The sequence below is a fragment of the Oreochromis niloticus genome, linkage group LG17 (assembly GCF_001858045.2).
Source record: "Oreochromis niloticus isolate F11D_XX linkage group LG17, O_niloticus_UMD_NMBU, whole genome shotgun sequence".
NCBI classification, from domain to species: Eukaryota; Metazoa; Chordata; class Actinopteri; order Cichliformes; family Cichlidae; genus Oreochromis; species Oreochromis niloticus.
The window spans coordinates 31,407,802-31,433,732 of NC_031981.2; the positions used below are offsets into that span (position 1 = coordinate 31,407,802).

The 25,931-nt window shown below is 38.5% G+C and overlaps 2 protein-coding genes across 10 annotated transcripts; both read right to left on the minus strand.

The window, feature by feature from the left end:
- Nucleotides 1-4,371: 4,371 nt before the first annotated feature.
- ncbp2 (nuclear cap binding protein subunit 2) lies at nt 4,372-9,201 on the minus strand. Of its 2 annotated transcripts, XR_002056797.2 has the most exons (6): nt 9,026-9,201; nt 8,602-8,688; nt 7,538-7,632; nt 6,362-6,500; nt 4,684-4,939; nt 4,372-4,528 (listed from the first exon to the last, which is right to left on the minus strand). XR_002056797.2 is itself a non-coding variant. In XM_003458947.5 (5 exons), the coding sequence occupies exons 1-5, from the start codon at nt 9,098-9,100 to the stop codon at nt 4,841-4,843; spliced, it is 495 nt and encodes a 164-aa protein (XP_003458995.1). In that variant the 5' UTR covers nt 9,101-9,201; the 3' UTR covers nt 4,372-4,840. The 2 variants fall into 2 exon arrangements, 1 of the variants encoding a protein (XP_003458995.1); XM_003458947.5 differs by having other exon boundaries at nt 4,372-4,939.
- Nucleotides 9,202-18,532: 9,331 nt separating this feature from the next.
- LOC109195118 (sterile alpha motif domain-containing protein 3) lies at nt 18,533-25,652 on the minus strand. Of its 8 annotated transcripts, none has more exons than XM_025899897.1 (7): nt 25,284-25,652; nt 24,017-24,073; nt 22,988-23,082; nt 20,497-21,560; nt 20,248-20,403; nt 19,253-19,342; nt 18,533-19,164 (listed from the first exon to the last, which is right to left on the minus strand). In XM_025899897.1, the coding sequence occupies exons 4-7, from the start codon at nt 21,226-21,228 to the stop codon at nt 18,874-18,876; spliced, it is 1,269 nt and encodes a 422-aa protein (XP_025755682.1). In that variant the 5' UTR covers nt 21,229-21,560; nt 22,988-23,082; nt 24,017-24,073; nt 25,284-25,652; the 3' UTR covers nt 18,533-18,873. The 8 variants fall into 8 exon arrangements, with proteins under 8 accessions (XP_025755682.1, XP_025755680.1, XP_025755679.1 ...); XM_025899895.1 differs by having other exon boundaries at nt 23,919-24,073; XM_025899894.1 differs by having other exon boundaries at nt 25,275-25,652.
- Between the last annotated feature and the right edge of the window lie 279 nt (nt 25,653-25,931).

The following is a 25,931-nucleotide window of genomic DNA, read 5'->3' on the forward strand; positions in this document are numbered from 1 at the left end:
AGTATCTTCATCTTTGAATTCAAGTTATTAATCCCATTGCCCCAAGTGTATAAGATCAAGCACCTAGCCATGCAGCCTGTCTTTACAAACATGTGTTGCTCTTAAGTGCTCACTGAATTCAAGTGTGTTATCTTAACAATATGTGAAATTTCTTCCCTTCTAGATATTCCATGATTAACTTGGGTTGAACTGTGGCTGTGGTTCAAGGGATAGAGCAAGGTAGAAAGGTTGGTGGTTCGATCCCTGGCTTCTCCAGTCTGCATGCCAAAGTATCCTTGTGGAAGATAGTGAACCCAGAGTAGCTCTTAATACTGTCACTGGGAAGTGAATGTTAGTTAAAAAGCACTTAGACATAGAAAAAAATGCTTATGTGAATGATGTTTTCTAAGAACCAGTACATTTACCATAACTGAAAAATATGTGGATGCGTTTAGGAACCACAGCAACTCAGCAAATAGTGCCAGAAGATGTAATGCTACAGAGCGGGCAGGTCACTGAGGCACAGAGTGTGTAAAAGTCGCCTCTGTTGTCGCCTCCTTTGGCATCAGCACAAAAAATGTGCACGGCTTCATAGCAGGGGTTTCCATGACTGAGCAGTTCGTGTAGGTTTAATGTCTAGTAGGCCCAGTACTTCTGGCCTAAATAGTCTACCAGGATCTGTTTCACTTAACCTCCTCCTGCTATTCCCAGTCAGAATCTCTGCTGGGAGGTATATTGCTGAACATTTAAAAATTACTCATCTAAAAGATGTTTCATGAACTCTGAATGCATACTATTTTCTCAAATGTTACCGAGAGCTTCACACTCAGGTTTCCATGAGGTTAAACTAACTTCAATTAAAAACAGACATACAGAAGACATATGTGAAAGTATGTGGACAGGGGTTTGGAAATGCTTAGTGCTTAGAAAGGCTTAGAAATGAGTGAGTTTATGCTGGTTTGTTTGACTGCTTATCCATGAACCACTTTCATCATGAATTAATAACCACGCTATCTCCCACTCCAAAGGATGGCGTTGAGAGCTGTTGATCTTAATTGTGATGGTGAAACATTATCTGACTGTTTTAACTCCAACCTGCCAATGACAGGTTGTCTTAGAAATGGTCTTCTTAATGAGAAAAAAGCAGGCGACTGTGATGCATTTCACTCCTCTCATTAACACGATGTTTAGCTAATTCTGACTATAATCTGACTCATTAAAAATTACATGTTGAACCTGAATGAAGCGTTTTTTAAAAGTGTGGTTACTGATAACCACCAGGCTATCATGTGCTGTGTTTTCCTGCCTGCAGGCTTGGAAGCTGCTGAGAGATGGAGGTCCACTTCAGCCAGAATCAGGAGTAGGTGGAGAATTGGTTCATGTGCTGCTACACCGAAAACACCAAGGCTGCAGAGCAGAACACGCACCACTGATGCCGGCCACATTCAGAGACGCTGGAGTTGAATCCATCTGCGTGACAAGACATTCACTAAATGAAACAGTGACTTAGCCAGTCTCCAGGTACCTAAACACAACACTGAACCACAGTCTAGAGCGAAATGGTTAGTGCAGATGGAACTTTCAAAATAAAATACTTTAACACCTTTCATCAAGCATGCAAAAAAATGTGATATATGATGCCCAAATTATAACAAAGGTAGTTTTCATGGAAAGCATGAAAATCCACATAAAGTAGCAAAAACACAGAAAACCTCTCGTGTCAAGAACAGGTTCTCTGTGGTACTGAGGACAGAGTGAAAACCTTTTACAATCCATTAGTCAAGGCCAGACCTCCTTCAACTTCAAACTCCACCCGCAGTGTAAGAAGAGGGCCTGAAAATACAGGTTAAAGGTGTGCAACAGAGACAAACAGCGGCCTATAATTCAGTCTGATTCTACTTTTACATTTACGCTGCCACATGAACAGCCTTCTCTATGAAATTGTCTCTTCATGCAACACATTTCATCATTTCAAAAAAGTTTGTTCAGTAGTATTACATAGTGTGGAGATACAGAAATTATTTTACTGCAACAATATAACCTGCATTATTAACATTGCATTAATAATATACGCTACAGCATTGATATTGCAGTGAAGATGTTTGCCACCGTATTAACCTTTCCTTTACAGGTGCAGATATAATTATTTTATACACACATTGCATTTTTTGTGCTCACTTAGAATTGATGCTCAGTCTATTGAAGGTTTCGAGCTTTGTGAAGCGTTATGTCTTCACAATCTATTGTGTAAGTGACTTAAGAGCATAGAAGGCCGCATACATGCTTACAAAACACATATAATCCAGAACATCTGCCAGGCCAAAAGCCTGAAATTCATTTAGCTTCTAACTGCATTTTAGTCTACTTGGTAACAGATGACAGATGAAACGTCAAGAGTATTACAGTATTCAGTCATGTGTGGGATGGCTAGTTTCACGTTTTACGTCTGGTTTAATATTTGCTTTATTTTTCAGCTTTTTTTATATTTACATCTTAGTGTGAGGATATTATTGAAACAGAGACACCTACAATTATAAAGTATGTGGGGCATGGGTATGCAGTTTGGGGGCCATTATACTCTTGGCCCCCCTGGCACAGTTGCTGCTTATCTATGCCTGGGTCCAAATGGGTTAAAAGAGCAGCGGGGTGGCTAGCACTACTGTCTCACAGCAAGAAGGTCTTGGTTCCAATCCAGTGGCCCACTGCATGATCTCCCAGCGCCTGCGTGGGCTTCCTCCCAGTCCCAAGACATGCTTGTTAGACTGTCAGGTTAACTGGTGATTCTAAACTGCAATAGACCTGTCCATAGTGTGTTAGCTAATCAATGCCGGAGTGTGAGGCATATCTGCCAAAAACAATCTGAGCAACTTGCTGAATACTTTTCACCTCACTTACCTCTACAACTGATAGCGGACGCAGTGTCAGACCAAAGATGGAAATAGAGCATAATGAGTTTATAATTCTGTCTGATACTGACCTTTGCTGAGCCATTAACTGCTTTTGTTTATTTGTAGATACCCTACTCAGTACTCTACAGTCTTCCTAAGTACTCTGACAACTCCACAAATACTTCCTCCTGTTGGGAATCACAGTTTTTGTTTGTTTGGGATTTTCTTTTCCCGGGGAGTCCTCAGGCAGAGGCTATGAAAGTGAAAGAAAAGGGGGGGGAAAGTGCAAGTACGTATTTAAACTGTTAACTCTATGCCCTCGTCACACTGAATAAACTAAGCTCACATGGAAATTGTATTCTTTTCAGTCTCTCTGCCCTTCATTACTCCAACCTCCTCTTCTGCCATCTTGTGTTCATTTTCAAAACCTGCTTGAAAGGATGTGATGTAGGAACTGGTGGTGAGGACAAAATGAGAAAGCTAATTTCCAGTATTCTGCTTTGCCAATTGCTTCATCTCCACATCTCATGTTGAGATAAGAGAGCAGCTGACTACCTATTAAAACTTGCGATATTAAAATCACAGGCAGAGTGAGGACTGTACAGTCCTGAGCTTTTCAAACTGTTTGTGGTTATTCCATATTTAGTTTGTATAAAAGTGTAGGGAGGTGATGGGTTTAAAGTGTATATCCAAAATGTACTATTTCTTCTCCTTTTATTGCTGGATTTCCTTTATTTTATTTTGCTCATATTATGACCAACAGCCTAACATTGCATTGGTACCCCTTATGCTGCCCTGATGAAAGTAACATCCACATGGATGGCATGAACCAAGGTTTCCCAGCAGAACATTGTCCAAAGCAACACACTGCGTACAGACTTGCTTCACTCCCCACGTGCATCAATGTGTCTGTGCCACCCATGACCCTGTCACGTGGTTCCTTCCATGAACCACTTTTAGTAGATACTGACCGCTTCAGACCGGGAACACCCCATAAGCAATGGCACTTTTGGAGACTCTCTAAGCTAGCCGTCACAATTTGGCCTTTTTCACTAACATTGTTATTTTTGCCCATTTTTTCCTGCTTCTAACACATCAGCTTTAAGGACAAAATATTAACCTTCTTCCTAATATATCCCACCCACTGACAAGTGCCATGATGAAGAGGTAAGAGTTATACCTATATATATCTATATCTATACACAAACACTAATATATATTATATATATATATATAACCACCTTTCTGCGACAGATAATAACAGTGTGTGTCTCTCATGTCTCCACACTGGAGAAGTAGCATGTCAGCAGACAGTAACACAAGTGAATACTTTACACAATTTGTATTTACAGCTTATTTCCATTAATTAGCATTTGCCAAACAGCCAAAATACAAAGAGGAAAAGAAAACAAACATTGCTACATTTTGTTCTTTAGCCGTATTTGAGAGAGATCACGGATTTAAGCAAAGACCTTTTTAATCAAACAGACTCCACAAAATGACATTAACTTTCAAAAAAACAAGACTTTATTTTAAAAAAGTATGCAGTTTTGGACACTGTTTCAAACATGGAACAGCAGACTGCGTCTTCACAACTTCAGGTTGTTATTTGAACATGACACAGAAAATCAAGACGACAACTTTGTCAGAGGGTTTCCAGCCTGCAGGAAAATCAATGGCATTTCTTTACACAGGATAATAAACGTCACCAAATATCACATGTCAACCATGTAGACAGATGGCAGGTATATTAGTCGCAGAGATGGGCAGAGCAAAAACCAAGCCTCCAAAACAAATAAATAACATCTGCTCACACCTGGATCCAGTGGTCCGAGCTGGACTGCTGCAGAGGGCTTTCATGACAAAATTCAGATGATCTGTGGTAGCTTGCTGTGACCTTGTGGGAGAGTTAATCCGGAGCAGGACTGACAGCTGGGACTCTGTAGTCCAGGCAGACTGCTGTGGACTTTATTCTAAAAACTATTGCGCCCCTCTGTGGGTCGATGCTGCTGAGCCAGCTTACCATAACCGCCTCTCGCTGGATCATAATCCTGCCTGTACTCATCTCTCACCTACACAGTTACACACAGAAACACACAGAGAGAGGGGAAAGGAAGAGAGTATAAATCAATCACTTGTTCAACTGAGACTAACACACTCTACCCAACCCTTCTATTCACTTGAATCTGTAAAATCAGCATCCAACCATTTGAGAAGCACTTCTCATCACTCCAACCTTTAACGTGACATTTGTTTAATGAGCTGTTCTCAATGATCAAGACTAAACTTTTACGCTCCAACACAAACATTTTCCTGAGTCATACTGCTGGGTGTTTGTAGGAAAGGAAAATCCAAACAATAATCAGGTCCTTTGCCCAATATTTGCTGCCATGTTTACGCTCCCAGAAAGCTCGACAAAATAAAACATGATTATGTTATGTTGTGTTTGTTAACAGCATAATATACCCGCTCATTTTACTAATGCATTACTACGGTAATGCCATCTATTTAAAGGCCATGGGTATTCATGCATAATTTATTTTCTAAGTTCTAAATATCATACTGGTGTATTAAAATGCCATGATAAAGTGTATTGATTTTTTGAATGCCATTTCAGTATGTGTCATTTTTCAAATGTCATAGTATGCTGCATTTTATGTTGTTGTCCAAAATATCTGGAGTGCAGAGATTGCTGAAGTGTTCAATGATAGACAATGATCATCACGATGATGACAGTCAGGCAAAAAGCATCAGCCAAACCTGAGCTCTCAACATAATGGAAACTACTACAATCACCAATTAAGTGTCCCTGCTTTGGTGAGTTCACTTATGAATTGTATGAGTAAAATTCCATATTTTTCCGGACTATAAGACACACCGGATGATAAGGGGCATTAAACGAAACAAATCTGATCTGATATGGATCTGAAAAGCAGACGCAAGCATTTCTGGACTGAAGTCTGGACAAGCGGCTTGAGGTGACTGTTGTTTTTGGTGCTATATATAAATAAAATTGAATTGAAAGTTGCTGATCTGAATGTTTAGTAACAAAGTGCACCCCAGTCAAGAGGTATAAAAACTCTTATCTCACAATCAGTAAAAAAACAAAACAAAACAAAACATTAAAAACTAAACTGAAACAATATTTTTATCAAAGTGATAAAACTGCAGGTTATACAGGGTTCGAATCACAACAGCATGATCTATTGGGGGCTGAATATCGTTCAAATAAACAAGATGAACAACTAAGTGTTTAAATTATACAAGTGAGCTGAGCTCTAAAGCCCAGATCAGAGACATCTACAATGTTCTTTAACATTACTTTAGTCGTGGGTTAATATCTTTTTGGATTAATTCAAATACGAGTGCAGTTACTCACAGAACTAACTTTTAGCTTTGTAGTTTGCTCCAATAAAAATAAATAAATAAACCAGCAGTCGGCATCCACAGCAGGTTGCTTCCATTTATTAAAGTACTCATATCCTAACCCTCACCTGTCCTCCTGATTTGCCACGACCAAACTGTCTTCCCTCCTTGAAGCCGGCATCCCAGTCTGTCCTGATGATGCGGTCATCCAGCCGTGTGCCATTAATGAAGCGCATGGCATGCTCTGCATCTGCACGGGTGTAGTATCTGGGACAGCGTTAAGGCACAACACGTGCAATTCATGATGTTCTGGTAACTTCTGAAGGTGATTCTGAAGTAGGGGTGGGCGATAGAAACGATATACGATAGAAACGACATAAATTTGGCCAATGATAGAGATTTTGACTATACCGCTCTACCGCGATAGCGCATGTTGATGATGTCATCAAGCTGCGCCTGTTTTGGTCGAAAGCATCGCAGCGGCTACAACCATAATCATCTGCAAATTATGCCGGGTGACAGTCATAGCAAAGAGATGAAGCACTTTTGAAATATGGGGAAAGCCAAAAACTGCGCTTCCTCCACTTCCGTAACATTGATTCATTAATGCTGAATTCTCTCGCAGCTGTTCTATTCCCATGTTGTTGCAGTATATTAATAACTAACCTTGTATTGTGGATGGATTATCTCAGTTGTTCTCCTGACTGAAGTTTGGCCCGTGTATAGCATCCTGCCATGCGATTGCCTTTGTCCCTAACCACCAGAAACCCTCACGTTAACTTTTATCGAGTGGAAAAAAAGTTGGCGTTCATCCTCCAGCTTCACTGTGCTAATATTATGCTAACATAGCTGTGTCGCTAGCAATCACGTAGCACAACATTATATACCAGGTAGTCCAACTTCAGTAACCCTGCAAACGCCACTGCTGTTTGTTTTCTGTCTTCATTTATGTTGGAACTGGTAGCAGAGCTGTACGTTTTAATTAGCTTCAAAAATCTCTCAGTCAGAACATGATATGTCATGTTTAGGTGGAAACTAGGTTCGAGGTCAGTAAGCTCAACCAGAATTCATACATAAGGCACACTCTCGATTTTTGAGAAAATTAAAGGATTTTAAGTGCGCCTCATAGTGTGGAAAATACGTTATACAGAAGAAAAGAATATATCGCGATATATATCGTTACCGCACGTGCTTCAAATTATACCGCGATATGGATTTTAGGCCATATCGCCCAGCCCTATTCTGAAGGCAGTCAAATTACTGACAGTTTCTTTTAGCATGAATTAAACATTTTTGAAGGATACTCGACAAAGCAGAACCCACAAGCAGTCTTCTTGATTTTGTCGAGGCCAATGATGATACGCTTGACATCTCCACTTTTAGAAAACAGCTCGTGTACCTGTTCACAGTGGCAAAAAAAGTTAGAAAACTTGAGAAAATTTAACAAAATATCTGCAGTGAATTTCCCAACTCTGGGACTTCTCTTGTGATAAACTATCAGAAAAATCAACACTGAAAATATGTCTATTATGTGTTTTTGACATATATTTTATGTGCGACACATTGACGTTCAGTTTTTTCCATCAAATTTTCCAACCCTTGAACACAAAGACAGCTTCAGTGCAGTGCCGCTGAAAGTGTCAAGCTGCTGTGAAGCTCAGAACAGCTAAAATGCCATTCTTTACATGACTTTTTTCAGGCACACAACATGGCTCACTCATCCATTCATACAAGCACTTTCTACCTCACAGTCACACACAATTAGAAAGCAACTTGGGGTTCAGCATCTTGCCCAAGGATACTTTGGCAAACCAACAATCTTCCAATTAGTAGATAACCTGCTCCAACTCCTGAACTACAGCCACCCAACATCGAGTGCACTGCTGCGCCTGTCACACACATGCCCTACCTACCTACTCTAGTCAGTCTATATGTGCAGTCAACACCTGCACATATGGACTGTAAATTTATAGTCTGACGCGTTTTACAATCAAAATAAGCTTTTTTTCATAATTCAAAAAAGGCTTAAATTCATAAATGTATCAAATTCACCTATTAAAACTTCCACTGAGACAACACATCAGTGGAATCTGTGTGATTGCTCTGAACATATAAACACTTGAAGCTTATGTGTAATGCCAGTGGTGTTTTGGTGGCATAACTAGAGGACAATATTTGACTAAACATGTTTGTTTATCAGGCAGATGACATGTACTGTTTTATAAATGAGTCTCCTAATCTATTAGTAGCTCAGTCAGCCATTTCCCCCATCATATTGGTCTCTTTGAAGAATTTTATTTTAAAAAATTAAGCAACTTTCCAATAAAGCCGGGTTATTACTTTAACTGGTGAAGGTATTGTGTCTTACCTGCTCCTCGGTGGTGTAGAAGGAGAGATTGCCCACATACAAAGTGTTGCTCTGCTTCAGAAGCTTCTCCTGTTCATAGCGATTACCCTAAAAGCACAAGCAACGTTACAAATGTTTAAAAAAATTGCTCTCAAGAAGTTGACATTATAGCGATCAAACGACCTGTGTTGAAGCAAGGAGTTAATTTATAAGTTAGCCACGCTTTAGTCCTAACGAAGCATCATAAAACAACATCAGGACTTTTTAAGGCCAGGTTAAAATACAGAGATATGTTTTGCTGTTCTGTTTGTTCCCGAGTCACCTCCACTGCACAGCACCGCTCGCCTTTGTTGTTTGCTAACAGTTAGCTATAAGATACATTACATTTACATTCCCGTAAATCATGATAAGTCACCGCGTTCCTAAAGACCACTTCCTCATTTACCTTAAAGTGTTGGTCTCTGTATTGACTAATGTCAATGTAAGAATCACTGTTTAGCGCGTTTAGTTTAACAGACATCGTGAAAAAATCGCAGTGAGGCGCTTTGCTGCTATTCAACTAGGAGCATGCCGGAAAAGCGATGATGTTGCTTCCGTTTCATGTGTCCGTCCTTTGAATAAGTCCGGGTACAGCAACTTCTATATCAGGTTAATGGCGCCGCCTGTTGGTATCACTGACTGTAGAAAACACATAACAGTGATTTGTACAGTCATCGGTTGATATTCAATCATTGCCAAGATACAGTCACTGTTACCAGCAGGCAGACTGTCTGTGACAGTTTAAAGACCTATTTGCATAAATCATAAAACCCCCAAACCTTAAAAAAAAAATGTTAAAAAATGTTAATTACGCATCAAAATACTATTTTGAGTCCTGTTTCTATTACACAAGTACAAGGGCATAATCACGCATGAACTTCAACTTTTTTTTTTTTAAATAATACTAAAATATGTTTTTTAATGAAAGGTCACAGTACCTCAAAGTCAACAAAAATAAATAAATAAAAATAAAACAACAAATTTGGCTTTTATTCCCAAATTACAGATTGTTTTTATTCATTAATATTACAGTTTTAAAAGTTTGTCGTTCGTTTTGTTTCTTGTGTCCAAACTGGACACAAAAAGACTGAAAGCTTGCTACTGTTAAACTGAGTCGTAAGTCACATGACTGCTGGAGCTGTGTGAGATGTGGTGCCATGCTGTTGGCTACTGCACTTTTATTATTATTGGCTACTAAAGTATCAGTGCCCCTCTTTTCCTTCGTTCTTCTTCTGCTATTTTTTTAAATAGTTTATTTTGTTAATATTTTACTGTTTTATATATGTTATATATGTTGAGAAAATGTGTCTGTGTGTGTGGGGGGGGGGGGGGGGGAGAATTAATTTACTTTGATCTTATGCTTAACAAAAAGTTATTATTAATTAATGAAGCTGAGCTCTCTTTTTTGGATGTTGGCTGCCTTTTGCTCCATTGTCTGTGAAGATGATTGTGCACCACTTCAATAATGTTGAGGCCTGGGCTCTGACGAAGTAAATACATGACAGTCTTCCATTTTGGGTCTTTCTAGTTTCAATTAGAAGAGTGAAAACAAAATTTGCATTTTTGCAAGAGGATGCTAGTAACACTTTCAGAAAGCCTGCAGAACTACTGCTGAAGACCATAAAAACAATTGCAAGCCTGCTTGAAATTAAAATAGAAATAACTAGGGGTTAGCTAAAGTAGTTTTCAAGTAGTAAAAAAAAAAAAGAAATTAAAAGAACAAAAGTACTTACAAACATTTTATTACATAATTCAAATTCTTACTGTTAAAAAAACAAAAAAAACAAAACGTATCCTAGTCTGACCTGACTCCCACTTCACACTAAATTATTTCCTGAACAAAAAACCCCCTAAATAACAAAAACAGTGTGCAGATGTGAATAAACCCGCTTTATAAAATTAAAGAAATTAAGAAAAGAGATGAAGAGACGGTACAGCGTATTGAGCCCACAGTCAAATACACACTGAAAAAAAGGGACTGGCCAGCGTTTTACGTAAGCATCTTGCGTGTATTTAAAACAAGTGTCTCATGCTTTAAAGTTAAATGTAACTATATAGTGTAGAGACTACATGATATGCAGAGAGGCTAGATTAAATTGTTCATATCATGTTCAAGTGAAGTAAGTCAATAATATAGCAATGTTAAATCCCGCGACACTGCACGGGTTTCAGTCCCGTGCTCTTTGGATCGTGGTTTGAGGAAGGCATCCATCTCAGTCAAGTCGAGCAGCCGCCTCTACTTTTTTGGTATACCGAAAAAAGTAAATTGGGTGGTTGTTACATTAAAAAAGTCTAACTTGTAATTTGAACATAATTTCGTGTTTCTATGAACGTAATTAAATCATGAAGGATCTGTACGAAATTCAACAACTTAATTTGTTCTTGTTGAGATGACATAAAACAATCTAGTCAGAGTGGTTAGTTGCTGAACTCATGAAATTCACAAGATCGCACGAGATTTCAAACTGCAGGAAAATCACTGGAGATATAAGAGGCAGACAACTACACACACACACCACGTGCATGCTATTGCTATTTATTGTGGATTAACCTGTGAAGGACAAAAACAAAAAAATTCTGCATCAAATACAGGAAATCATAGTTTTCCTGTATTTCCTAGATTGTTGGCATGGTGGTTAGTGCTGTTGCTTCACAGTAAGAAGGTCTTGGGTTCAAATCTACATTCTGGCTTGTTTGCAGTGGTTTCTCTGTGGGTATTCTGGTTTCCTCCCACAGTTAAAAGTCATGCAGTTATTAGAGTTAGGGTTAACTGGTGATTCTAAATTACCCGTGAATGTAAGTGCAAATGGTTGTTTGTTTCTATGTGATAGACTGGTGAGCTGTCCAGGTTGTACCCTGCCTCGTAACCTATCACTTCAGGGTTATTTCCCAGCCCCCCTGCAACCAGGATAAAGATGATAGGAGGATGGTAGTTGCTGTAGACCCATTCAATTTTTATGGTAACCAGGATCTAGACTTTGTTGAACATTATGTAATATGAAGACAACATGTAGTATTTAAGTGACCAAGTAGTATTGGGGTAAAAGTTATTGAATAGTGTTGAAATAAAATGACAAAATTGTGAAGGATTAAATTATTCCAAGAGATCAACTTACTTCATCTGAACATGTTTCAATCGCGTTTTATGAACACAAAATGCACAGGTTTATTGAATAAAAAGCAAAGCTGGTAGAAGGAAAACAGGAGCTTTGCTGACTCTTCTCTCACATTTGCCTTTTAATCTTCATCAGAGGTCACATGGTCTCCACTCAGCAGCACCTCCTGGAACCTGGAAAAATAAAGTGAAAGCACATATTGTTATAGTCAAAGCAAAAAAACAACAAAAAAACAACCAGTGTGTGTCAATCAAATCAGTATGTTCAAGGACATCATCCTCTTAACAGATCCTGAAGGTTTTTCATATGCAGTAGTTACATTTTGAGTTCTCCAAAGAACAAAGCATTATTATCTGTGTAGATAGTTTAGTCTGGGTTTCGGCTTTGTTGCTGGAGCAATCAGCCTTTCAATGATCAAACAATCCTCAAAGAGAGGGAAAGTGAGTAATGCGTGATGCGGACCATTCTGACAGATCTGCTGGGTCTGGCAGAGATTTAATCATAATGTAAATATCCCTTCTCTTAACACACCTGCTAACCTAATCTAGCCAAGCTCAAAAGACATGCAAACAATGCAAAAGTGAGAGACATTCTTACTTCTGTGTCAGGAAGAAGGACAAGCTGACCTTCTAAAATCTATGCACAGCTTCAAGAAGGGAGTTTGTGAATCATTTGGAATTACGATGATTTCACTCAACTTGAATACAACCTGACTAAGCTAATTAACACACATAGTTGTGCTTTTCATTGTTTAATTTAACACATTAAGAAGTTATGGCAAAGGCTGGAAAGAGTTAAAAATTAACTCTTGAATTCCATAACTTGTGAAACATCCTTCAACAATCAGATATGGCCAATAAGTGCTTACGCAACATGCAGAATGCTGAGGAGAAACAGTGGAGCCTTCCTTCCTATACAAAACTCCCAGGATGTGAAGATCAAAAAATCTCTCTGAAGGTCCTACCTCAGGATCTCAGCTGGATTAGTGTCAAACCTAATCAAAACCTTAATGTTGTTTCACTGTCTTCCAGTTTTCTGGTGCTAATTAACTCGTATTCTTATTGCTTTGCAAGCTCCAGGTTATGGACTGCTGTCCTGACAAAATGTCTTCATGCAATTTAACTTCATTATTTCTTCAACTGTCGCAAGGTGTCATGGGCTCGAGAACACAGTTGCAAAACATGAGACTACCACCTCCACGCTTAATAGTTAGGAGCAGGTTTTTTTGGAGTGCAGTGGTTTCCTTACTGTTTTCATCCTATTTGTGGAGATGTCTGCAGGTGTTTTGCTGCTACCTCTTTTGGGATTGAAACCTTGGGATGATCTCTGCAGTATGTCTCAAATGCAGAGGAGCAGCAGCCCTAAATTACACCTAATTTACAGACAATTTGGCTCATTGTAGACTGATGAACATTCAGGTCACTTTAGTTTTTCTAGCCTTTCCCACTTTTTTTCATCACAGTAATGCTTCTAAGGTCCTGTGAAAGCTGTCGCAAACAAGGCATGTTAAATGCCAAGCAAGTTTCCTTAAGAGGAGCAGACTTTGCTTTCCTTTATTTACAGGAATGGCACCTCCTGCAGCCCCCACTTCAAATTTCATGTCTTAAATCTGAACACCAAGCAAGCAATTTATTTATATAGCACTTTCAGAACAACTCCCAGCTGAACACAAAGTGCTGTACACTTGACATGCCAGAAATGATACATTGAATAAGTTAAAAATAAATAAATAAATAAAGATAAAAAAAATAAAAAAGATGATAATTAAAATGACATTTAAAATAATAAAATTCAACCACAAATAGCAAAAAAATAAATAAATAAATAAAATAGTATAAAATGGTAATTAGAATAACATTTAAAACAATAAAATCAGCACATTAGATTAAAACAATAAAATCAGGGTCATACTGTGTCATATGCCAAGGAGTATAAATAGGTTTTAAGACGTGTTTTAAAAGTTGACAGTGAAGGGGCCTCTCTAATTCAATTCAATTTTCAATTCAATTTTATTTATATAACACCAAATCACAACAAAAGTCACCTCAAGGCACTTCATAGGTACAGAGAAAAACAATCATATGACCCCCTATGAGCAAGCACTTTGGCGACAGTGGGAAGGAAAAACTCCCTTTTAACAGGAAGAAACCTCCGGCAGAACCAGGTCAGGGAGGGGCGGGGACATCTGCTGTGACTGGTTGGGGTGAAGAAGGAAAACAGGATAAAGACATGCTGTGGAAGAGAGACAGAGATTAATAACAGATATGATTCAATGCAGAGAGGTCTATTAACACATACTGAGTGAGAAGAGAAAGGTGACTGGAAAGGAAAAACTCGATGCATCATGGGAATCCCCCGGCAGCCTACGTCTATTGCAGCATAACTAAGGGAGGATTCAGGGTCACCTGGTCCAGCCCTAACTATATGCTTTAGCAAAAAGGAAAGTTTTAAGCCTAATCTTGAAAGTAGAGATAGTGTCTGTCTCCCGAATCCAAACTGGAAGCTGGTTCCACAGAAGAGGGGCCTGAAAACTGAAGGCTCTGCCTCCCATTCTACTTTTAAATACTCTAGGAACAGCAAGTAGGCCTGCAGAGCGAGAGCGAAGTGCTCTAATGGGGTGATATGGTACTACAAGGTCATTAAGATAAGATGGGGCCTGATTATTTAAGACCTTGTATGTGAGGAGCAGGATTTTGAATTCAATTCTGGATTTAACAGGAAGCCAATGAAGGGAAGCCAAAACAGGAGAAATATGCTCTCTCTTTCTAGTCCCTGTCAGTACCCTTGCTGCAGCATTTTGGATTAGCTGAAGACTTTTCAGTGAGTTTTCAGGACATCCTGATAATAATGAATTACAGTAGTCCAGATGACCACTTCTGTTGTAAGATTCAGATATTTATTCAAAGTTTTTAAATGACATAACAAAGAAAAGTATTTCTTTGTGCCCCCCTTTCCCTGTTAATGCCCAACCTGGCCCCCCACAAAACTTTGCTAGACCTGCCCCTGCACAGTTACCAGCCGTCAGCTATGTAGAAAAGGATCCTGGTGTTATTTGTCTCTCAGAAACAGTTCATAACTTCCCTTCAATTCATTCATGTCACCTAAAAGGTAAACCTGTTTCTCCATCACGTGTTCAGCTCTGATGATTCAGTAAGGACATCTCCTGGTTTCATCTTCATGTTTCCCTCTCACCACATATCCAAACGGATATCATGACCAGCAGCTTTTACAGCTGTGGCTCCAGCAAACATCAGCTGATACTAGAAAGTAATATTAAATACATTCTAACAACAGCTTATCAAGCTTAAACATGCTGCTGTTGTTTATCCGCTGGTCTCCTCTTTCTAGCGCAAAGTGGGCGATAAACAAACAAGAAAGACTGGACTTGCGGCAGAAAAGCCGATCAGCTGATCATTGATCAGTTTCATGTTTGAAGTAATAACAGGAGAGGAAGGGGGAGTGAATGAGAGAAGCAGATGCAACTGCGCAGCAAAGACAGAATAACTCCAGCTTTGTGTCTATTTTTTAATTCTAGCTGAAGTATGGGACAAATCGCTTCCTTTTCACCTCAATATGGAACTCCGATGGCCAGTCCAGCTGTGGCTCAATATATCAGTTGTTAAGCTTAATGTGGAAATACTACGCAAACATTCAGGGATGAACTTTCACACTTGCTTTACTTCTCTGGGATAGTTTTCGCCGAGATGAAATGCCGCGGTTAGGAAGCATGTAGCGAGGCTCCAAATGCAACAGACCACCGACAGGTCTCGCAGACAACAGCCGCTCTATCACCTGACACATACTGCTCCGATGAGCCGAGCTGGGTTACGCCAAGTAGCGCGTTTTGTGAGGTGATTTTGTGATGCTTCGGATCGGATTACATTTTTTATTTCTCTCCAATATCCGATCCAGTAATTTAGGTTAGTATCGGACTGATACCGATACATAATATCGGATCGGTCCATCTCTAACTAGGACCAAACACAATCAGCTCAGTTTTGCTTGAATTACATCTTAGAAAGTTTAGGGACATCCAAGATTAAATATCTTCTACACATGCTAGAAGTGGTTTAATAGAGAAGGCATCTTTCAGAGGCAGATAAATCTGACAGTCATCAGCGTAACAGTGGAAAGATATTCCATGCCTTCTGAGGATGGTCCCCAAATATAATGGCTATTATGGCTGTAAATATAATGAAAAAAGCAGGGGCTAAAATTCAGCCCTGCGGGACCCCAAACTGAAAAGTGGCAGAGAAGGACTCATACTCTAAAAAGTTAACACTAAAAGTTCTGTCAGAAAGATAGCACCTAAACCAGGGGTGTCGGACTCCAGGCCTCGAGGGCCGGTGTCCTGCAGGTTTTAGATCTCACCCTGGGTCAACACACCTGAATAAAATGATTAGCTCATTACCAGGCCTCTGCAGAACTTCAAGACATGTTGAGGAGGTCATTTAGCCATTTAAATCAGCTGTGTTGGATCAAGGACACATCTAAAACCTGCAGGACACCGGCCCTCGAGGCCTGGAGTTCGACACATGTGACCTAAACCAATTCAAAGCAGTACCACGAATGCCTGCAAGATGGTGCAAGCCAGACAGTAAAATGTTGTGGTCTGTAGTGTCAAAAGCAGCTGTTAGTTCAAGGAGGACAAGAACAACATGATTACCAGAGTCACAGGTAAGGAAGATATCATTAAAAACCTTTAAGAGTGCTGACTCAGTGCTATGAAAGTTTTTAAAACCTGATTGGAAGACCTCTAAGATACCGTTCTCATTTAAAAAATCCATCAATTGGCAATGCACAATTTTCTCTAAAATTTTCGACATAAAAGACAACTTGGAGATAGGCCTGTAGTTAGCCAATACAGTGTGGTCCAGGGCAGGTTTCTTAAGCAAGGGTTATACTATTTCATGCTTAAAATTAGCAGGGACTACACCAGATATTAAACTGCTGTTTATAACAGTAAGAACAGCCTATGCTAGGATAAATCTCCTTAAAAAATCAGGGTGGGACAGGATCATTTGGGGAACCAGAGGGCATCCTCTAAATAAGAAAGAGTCACAGGCTCAAACTGGTTAAAAACAGCAGAGCAAGGAATCGAGACAGAGGGGTCAGACTCAGGGGAAGAATGAAACACCTGAAGTTTGTCCCTCTTCCATCTGCGTTCAGCTTCACCAGACATTAGTAGCTTTTAAGTTGCTTACATATCATTTATATTTTTACCAGTCGTTGTTGAGAATTTTAATAGTACTTTTTGTAGTATAGTTTCTCAACAGTACTTGTTTGTTTTAATTTTTTACTGGTTTGTGTACACTTTTAATTAAGATTTTTCTAAAAAAAAAATGGATCAAATTCATTTTCTATAAGCATTTTCTATTTAATTATAAAATTCCTCCTAATTATGTCCTGGGATTTAACTATTTAATTATAAAAAAGGAAACATCACAAAAAACTCTTAAGGTCATGAAAATTAATTGAGATTTAGCAATTCAGTGACGCATCCACCTTCTTTATTGTAAAGTATCGATATCGGTATCAGCGATACTGGCCCGTATTTACTTGGTATTGGATCGATACCAAAATATCCAGCCGTCACTAGAAGAGAAAACAGACTCCTCATCAATCAACCTGCCCAGGCACACCTGTTCCCACCACGCCTCTGCGCCTCCCCTTCGAGCTCACTGCGTCACCCCTCCTCTGCAGACCCGAGACCACACCTCCGCAACACAAATATTTAAGTTAAAAACAAAAAATCTGATGTCTGAATCATTCCTAATGAGGTACTGTTCACAAAGATGTTCACTAACGCACTCACAAAGTACAGCTGCAGTTAACAACAAAATGAAATAGTAAGGTTAAGAGAGAAACATTTTCCCAAATGTACGGGAATGTCCCCAAATGTTTGGGGGTTTTTTTGTTTTGTTTTTTTACTTTCTGCTTTGTTAATGAAAATGTATCGATAGCATGTTATACTCATAAGACCAACCATTTTAGTACATAATCACCTGTGATTTAAAATGCCTTGTTCCCTCTGAGTGAGTGGATAAGTGCACCATGTCATGATATCTTTGTCATCAGGGCTGACAGAAATCACGGTTGGAAATGAGTGCTGGACCCACTTGTCACAACAAACCCCTGCAAGATGGTGCGATGGAAAGCTGTAATTTAGAATCAAATGAAAGGATGGCTGACAACGGAAGAGAGTAGACGTGTATTCGTGAGCTCTCGGCGGTAGGCCCAGGAATTTATCTTTATCCTGATTTGCCCTCATATAACTCTGGACCATAGTAAGAGGCAAAGTTACTAAGTAAATTTATGTATGGCAAGTTATAATTTGCGACACTCAAAACGAAAGAAAACGGCTAAAACTTCAGGGCACCTGCACATATCACACTCTAAAAAATATTTTGTTGCCTCAACTTAAAAAATTGAGGCAGCAATTTCCACTCAGCTTTTTAAGTTACAAATTTTGCATATTATTAAGTAAATCCAGCAAGTAATTTTTAGGTTTGGCTAACTCAATTTGTTTAACAAACCAACATGATTTACTTTGACCTCCAAAAGCATAATTAAGTTTATACAACCTAATATTTTACGTTTATACAACCTAATATTTTACGTTTATACAACCTAATATTTTAAGTTTATACAACCTTAAAATTTCTGGTAATATTAAGTTGAGAAATTACATTAGTTGAGTTACACCAACTAACTTTTTTACAAATATCATACTCACAATTATCCATGCCAATTAGTTTAGGTTTCTATAGTAACTTTTCTAAAATCACACAAAGCCATTTCACTTATTCCAATTTATTATTTTATTACAAAACTTTTTCAAAGTAATACACTTCTGTGTCAATACAACATAAATGAAACATTACGCAGCCCTTTAATTATAAATGACTAAGCAAAAAAAAGTTCTTCATGTACATTAACATTAACTTAAATTGGTATCAACTTAGTCAACTTGTCACAGAATCAAGGAAATGAAAAAAGATTTTAATGTTCAACAATGGAACAATCCAAAGCTAAGGTTATATGTAATACGAACTTCTCTCAAAACTACATTCATGTAGGACTGGATACAAAAACGTAAGAGGCACATCGGAATGCTACACTCCAATTCACATTCGTTTCACAACAGAAGTTTGCACTTAAGAGACATTACCCGTGGACTGGCTTTAAGCCCATCAAGTTCCAGAAATACCTTCTGGAATACCTCTAGAGTGTTCTTTACTTGTTTTGGGTAGCTCAGATTGAGAGCGTATATAAGCCCCATCATTAAGGCACACGCTCTGGGCACATCAAGGTCTTCCAGGACTGCTGTTCCTTCAATCACAATTTTAGCGATGGCTGGGAGAGACACTGCTGCACGTCTGGTGACTACAATCTTTACCACTTCTTCTGGGAACTGTTCTTCACCATCCTGGCAAGTAAGTAGGTTAAATGGAAACATGTCAGTATTTTATGTGCCATTTAAAAATAAAACACAAAAGAATGCGAGATTCACCTACCAGCTGTTCTCTGAAGAGATCCTCTTCTTTCTCTTTCAGATACACCATCAGGCAACGGATTGCGACCTCTCTCTTTATTTCCACCGAACTCTGGAGAATAAAAAAGCAAAACAAAACTTAAACTTACAGTTTATTAGGTGAAAAGTCAAAACTGTTACATTTATGTGACTTGCATTGTGCCAAATATTGATTTTAAATATGTTTTTAAAAGAATTAAAGATTTCATCTTTGTAACTACAATTTAAACTGTTTTAAATGCTGCTTTAAATGCACCCTTTGCTAGCAGTAGGATAAGGTGAGTAAAGTAAATGTAACCTAAATGTAGAGACTATTTTAAACTGTTTTTGTTGAGTTGTGTTCTAAGGATTAAACTATAATTGTTAGATGTAAAATATGTGCAAAAGTACCTGTGGACGAGTCTTGCAATGATGTGATAAAGCAATAAAAGCTCCTATCCACCCTCTTTAATGTGTTTGTGTAACTTGTCTTCCTCATAAACATTCATTGTGCAGTTGATGAAGATACTTGTAACACTCCAAATTATTAACTCAGGTTAGTCTCCTCAGGTTATCTGCAACATGACCAATACTTACATTAATGTATTCTCAAGTTACCAAGTCACCTTACATGAAAAGTACCTATTTAAATTTACCAACCTCAGTTTGCAATAATGTGACCAAAAGTTATATTAAAGGCCTTTTAACACACTTATGAGGTGCAAGTTTTATTTTTTCTCTCAAAGCTCAGTTAACCATTAAGTTACAAGTACATCACTATAATCTTGACTTGGACAACCCAAAAAACAACAAAAATAAAAAATAAAAAGCATGTTTTGAGTGATGTGCATTTTAGCAAATTTTTACTCTGTCCACCTCCGATTTTCACTTATTCACTCTTCAATAAAAGATAGCCAACAATGCTCCTAAGATAATGAATTAGATAATTAACTTTTGTTGTGTAAGATTATCAGTTATATTCACTTTTTTGATTCTTACCTCTTGCAGCATGTTCCTGATGCGCTCGATCTTAATTTTTGCAGCACCTGCTTTTGAAGAGGCCAGGGACATTATTCTTGCGGAATACTGGTCCAGTTTTGCCATGAATGTTGTTTCCAAGTTAACAGTGGTGATCCTTTGGAACTCGTCATTTATCTAAAAAAAAAAAAAGACAATCAGTACAACATGATAATGTAATACACAATTTCCCAATTACAAGTTATACTCTAAATTATTTAATAAAATCACCTGTGTTGCATCAAAAAGTGCAGGCCATCTACTTTTGAAGTCACTGACAGGTGGTGCCAGATTAACAACTTCCTGTCTGCGACTCGAGAATGTTTTGGCCATTTTTTCACTGATGATCCGATAGTTGTTCCTCTTCTTCACTTCATCAAGAAGTTGCAATCTTTCCTTTTCCAAACTTTCCTCTGTTTCTCCTTGTGGGTTAGGTGGCAAATAGTTCACCTCAGCCTTTCTTGGCTTTTTAAGATTCTTTGAAGGTGTCTTCTCATGTGCTTGCTTTCTTTTGAGAGAGTTCACATCCAGCTCAAGGCACCCAAGCCCTCTGAGTTTACTTCTGTAATTGCCCATTTTATATTTTAGTCTTTGTTGCCATCCATAGCATCCATTATAGGATCCTGGTTCTTTAAGGCATGGATGCTGTCGAACAAGTGCTTCAGCTACATCTGCTAACTGTGCAGATGTTGGGTAGGCAACATACTGAAAGATCGTTTCAGCCAATTTCTCAAGGATATCTGGAAGAACTGGAATAAAGTTGAGTTTAGTTCCATCCTTTTTGAAAGCTTCATTTCCTGAAGCAAGTAAAAGCTCAGTGTCATAAGCAAAGCGAGGAACAGAAAAACTGGTAGGCCAGCGCTGTAAACGCTGACTCAGATGTTCAGGTGAGGAAAGAATTACTGTATCCTGAGATCCAGATGAGCAACTGGTGCCACAGGACACACTGGAAGTCTCTGACATTGCTGAAGCATTGACCAAGGTCTCTGATGCAGATATAAAGGAACTGTCTACATCACTAAATGTCAGAGTAACTGTGGGGGGGTTCAATAATCTGAACCACCTTGAGTGTGTCCTTGTCCTTGATATCACCTGTTGATGTCAGAGAAAATATTCTTCTCCAAAGTCAGCATCCTTATAGTGCAAAGTAAACTTTCCATCAACCTCAAAAGTGTCTTTCACAATAGATTCAAGTTCCTCCACTGTTCCAGGGATTCCATGTGGTAAGTCCAATTTTCGAATGTTATGGTCTTTGAGTATGATCCGAAGTTTAGCAGGATGAGACATTGAGATACCTACATAAAAAGGAAAACAAAAACGAAACAGAATTTGAGACTTCAGGCAGAGCAACAGACTTGAGGCAGAGCAAGGTAGTTGTACTACTAAATGTCTAATTATTGATTGAACATTACTATCCACAAAATTATACCATTTGAGCTATAGTGAAAAACTAAAATAAGGAAGACAAAGCAGCTTTGACAATACTGTATTGAAATGGCTACTGTGCCTTCTACGGCACATAGATGTGGTGCTTTAGGGTCACCATACGCTTCCCTGCTACAGTGTATGCTGCCAGTGGGATGATATCAGACAGATCACTGGGCTCAATAACTTTAACACTTCTTGTGTTTTCAAGCTCAAAGCTCCTGAAATGTTCAGAATACCATGCATTTAAGCATTTCACAATGAAGCCAACATTTCCATTAACTACAACCATCTGAGTCAGTTCCACAAATTCTGGCAGACCACCTGTTGATCCATGTGCCAGGATCATTCCAGTGGTGTAACTGGTGCCACTGTAAGACACAGTATTTGCCATCTGGACATTTGACTCCCCAGGGAACTTATTTTCCACTGCTTTCCTAATGTCTTCTCTTAGCACAGTCAAATTCACAGTTAATAGTTTTGTTGCCTGTAAAGAGGGCTGGGCTGTTTGATTTCCATGTAGATGGTAGGCAATCATTAACTGATGCTTCACTGATAAAGACAACAGAATGTTTCGAAAACAGTGGGTATGTCTCACCACACGCTTAAAAAAGCTGTGCTTGGCTTCAAAACGCATAGTCCACAGAAAAACAAGTGGACCAAAAGCTTTTATGAGTTGTGGATAGTGCTCTAGGAAATGATGTTTGGTATCAGTCTTTCCTGTGGGAAAACTTCCTGAAATCTTTGCCGATGCTCAAAATCTTGCTGTCAAGAAAACAAATTGTTGAATCTGTATGAACAGATGAAAGGACAAGTTCAACTATATCCTTAAGGTTGAGAAGCAGCACCCATGCTGGCTCACTCTCTGGTATTCTTTCCCCAACTATAAGGGGAAGGAGGCGAAGCAAAGCCCAGTTTTCATGCGCATTCCCTCCAACTGTTTTTTTTGTTGCAAAATTCAATGGAACTGGTTGTGGTGCATCAGTTTTATCAGCCCATCTGTATGGAAACTGTTTAATTGATTTGTTGAGTTCGTCTAGAGTAAACACTTTCCCTTGATTAAGGTACTAAGGCAAAGTGCTAATTCCAAAGGTACAATACCTTCAAAGAGATCATGTAGCAAATCCGGTGGATAGCCAGATAAAACATCAAAATGTTTTAGGTTTTCGGTCAGTGGGCACAGTTTTTTTACTCCATAACAGTGAGACTCATTTTTATCTCCTTTTACAGTGTCAACATGTACCCTGTGTTCTTGTACTGTTCTTTGACTAAATGCTCCACTTCGAACATCACTTACTTGGATTTGGGACCGTTCTCCAAGACAAAACCTGCAGACATACGCACTTGAGAAACTCTCCACAAATCCTCCAAGAGAGTGTGCACCAAGGTTGTCTGCAACAACACAAAACACAGTTCCTTTGACACATATGCCTAATGAGGGAATGTAAAGTCCTTCTTCTTCTAGGCATGCAAGATCTTTCAACAGTGGCTCAAAGACAGCACTGTAACCAAATTGTTTTATATCATCAGATTTGCATAGAATGGCTAGGTAGATTGATGTCAGTGAGGACCTGAGCAATGGTGGTACATTAGCTAAAACCCAATATACTGCTGTAATTTTGTGCTTTTTCTTGAGGTGCCAAGTGGATTACACACTTCAAACTCATCCACATACAAAATGAGGGAAATGGCTGGACTCTCTTCTGATAACAATTTATTGTTTTTAAAATTAGTGCCATGACGAAATGAGGTGTATTGTGTTTCAGAGCTAGTATCTGTTTCAGAGGCCTGTGTGAGGAAATCTTGGATCTCCTTTTTTTTCAAGACTTCATTCAGGGACTTTAAAACAGGTACATACTGGAAACTTCTCCGGTCCCCAACACTAAGCAAATACTCAGTGGGTTCCACCAAACAAAAATGCTCCTTGAAATATTTGCTTCTTTTGTAAGAGGTAGAAAGAGGACCTTTATTTCCAAAAGCCAATGTGATTGGGTTGCACTGACAGAGGTCTGCCACCATATCTGAAATCACTAAATCATCAACAGCACAATTATGCTTTTTTAGGCTTAACTGTAAAATCTGTTTTAGAATAGGACCTGAAGCAGAGGAAGAAATGAATTGTAACTGTTCAACTAATTCATCAATACACCTGCGAGGTACATTGTATATACTTTCCAATTTTAGTAGTAGGTGGGCTAAATGTTTCTCAATTAAATTAGGCAATTCACCAATTTCTTCATCCTCTGCATTTGCTTCATCTTCACTCAATGGATTTTCAATATGTTCCTCAAGAGGATCATCTCCTGTATTCAAACGATTGACACACCTCTGTATCAGCTCAGGCTTGAAGTCATCCAATGAGTGAGGAGTGTGTTTTCGGTTCCTATGAGAAGCATATGTTCCATGAACATTTGTTCTGAAGTTACAGTTTTCAAAAACACAAGCAACAGTTTCCAGTTTTTTTAAATGGTGCCCAATATGCTTAAAATATTCCCTTTCAGTCGAAAATGTCCTTAAAGAGCAACATGGACATTTGAAAGATAAGACCTCTGAAAATGTCACTATATCAGAGGATGAATGGCTTCTTGATAAATGGCTTCGGAGGCTACTCCATGTTTTAAATGAGCAGTAACAATCCCAGTATAGGCAAGGCATAAACAGTCCACCATGGCTATGTCTAAGCCTGTAATGCTTTAAGAGCTCACTCCTTCTTGATGTTTCAAATTTGCAATTTTTGCAAGTCCAATGCATTTTGAAATTTACTGCAAGCTTTTGTAATGCAAAGAATTATTGAAGCTTTTGAGTTAACAAGCTATTTTAAGTATAAACCTTCTCTAAAACACTACAATGCAACACTGAAAAAAAATTAATCATAAAGACTGAACAAAATTGAATTTTAAAATGTACATCTACAGACTTCAGTTTAAACTTGTAATAAGGTGTCAAATCCAAATGTGTAAGAGAAATTTCTTTTAAACTATTTAAATACCACTGTGGACATGCCACAATCCCACACTTTACATTATGCTTACAATTACAGAAAGCAAACGCAAGTCGTATGCACACAAACACAAAATATTATTTTGGGGGGTTTTTTGCTAGGTCAACCAACTTTAACCTCAGGCAGAGTTCCCAGTCGAGCTTAGAACATCAGCACAATTGATATAAATACTTTTAGTCAAGGATAAATTCACCACATTTTACTCTGTCAGTAATTAGTTACCTCACCCGAGACCATCTTGTGGAAACACGAATTTACTCTGACACCATGATAAAAATGCAGACAGCTGCTGACTGGTTAATTTGAACATATACGGGTTCAAATTGAACATGCTCTGCTGTCGGCATGGTCTATCAGCTAACCAAATGTACCCTGACAAGTCACATATTTTAATTGTATCTGTACTCTTTTATTTGTGAGGAACGTTTGCTAGCTAAAAGAAACGGCTAGCTAAACTTAAAACAACAACAACTCTACTCTGCTAAATTACGATTAAAACCATCAAATTTCAGTTTTTTAAAGATGACATTTTAAAGTGTACAAATATAACTTTTAATTCATCCATTTAAAATTCAGTACTTACTTAATTCACCGAACACAGTCAAGGGCAAACACACCTCTTCTCCCACGAGGCCACAAGAATCCAGAAACTGTTGTGCACGATACGAACATATGCTACGGGGTTGCCCTCTGCGGTCTGAACGGTCTCAATTCAAACAGGAAGGATGTTGAAACTCATTTTTACATGTTACACAAACTTAATATTTTCTGTTGTTGATTGATGACAAAAGTATTTTATTCAATATACTCAAACATTTAAGTTAAGGAGCTGTTTTTTAATTTTTGTGTTGCACTGACTTTTAACATTGATTAGTCAACTCACTGAAACGTGTACATGTAGACAACTTACTTTTTTTAGCAGAAAAGTGGTTTTTTGTTAAGTTCTACCGACAAACACAACGAATATTTTTTAGAGTGCAGCAACAAGAAATATGGCGGATGGGAAGGAGGAATTGCCAATTAACAAATTACTCAATGCTATCAAGGAAACTAAGGAGGACCTCTCGAACGAACCACATTGACAAAAAAACGGCCGACATACAAACAACCCTGACGAAGATTGAATCCTCTCTTAATGCGCTTTCTGAGCAGGTTGAGGAGATGGAGGCGCGAGTGAGCGCAAACGAAGACGACATTAAAGATGCACACAACCGTGTTGATAAAATGGATAAACTGACAA

What these genes read in the sequence shown, in the direction of transcription:
- ncbp2 (XM_003458947.5), bottom strand. Translation starts at nt 9,100, where the DNA reads ATGTCTGTTAAACTAAACGCGCTAAACAGTGATTCTTACATTGACATT. An exon ending in ACAGAGACCAACACTTTAAG is followed by an intron (nt 8,689 to 9,025) that starts GTAAATGAGGAA and finishes TTGTGCTTTTAG; the next exon opens with GGTAATCGCTATGAACAGGA. An exon ending in TGTGGGTTCTGCTTTGTCGA is followed by an intron (nt 6,501 to 7,537) that starts GTATCCTTCAAA and finishes ACGCTGTCCCAG; the next exon opens with ATACTACACCCGTGCAGATG.
- LOC109195118 (XM_019346618.2), bottom strand. Translation starts at nt 21,228, where the DNA reads ATGTCAGAGACTTCCAGTGTGTCCTGTGGCACCAGTTGCTCATCTGGA. An exon ending in CACTTTTTGATGCAACACAG is followed by an intron (nt 20,404 to 20,496) that starts GTGATTTTATTA and finishes TTTTTTTTTTAG; the next exon opens with ATAAATGACGAGTTCCAAAG. An exon ending in ATCTCTTCAGAGAACAGCTG is followed by an intron (nt 19,165 to 19,252) that starts GTAGGTGAATCT and finishes CTTACTTGCCAG; the next exon opens with GATGGTGAAGAACAGTTCCC.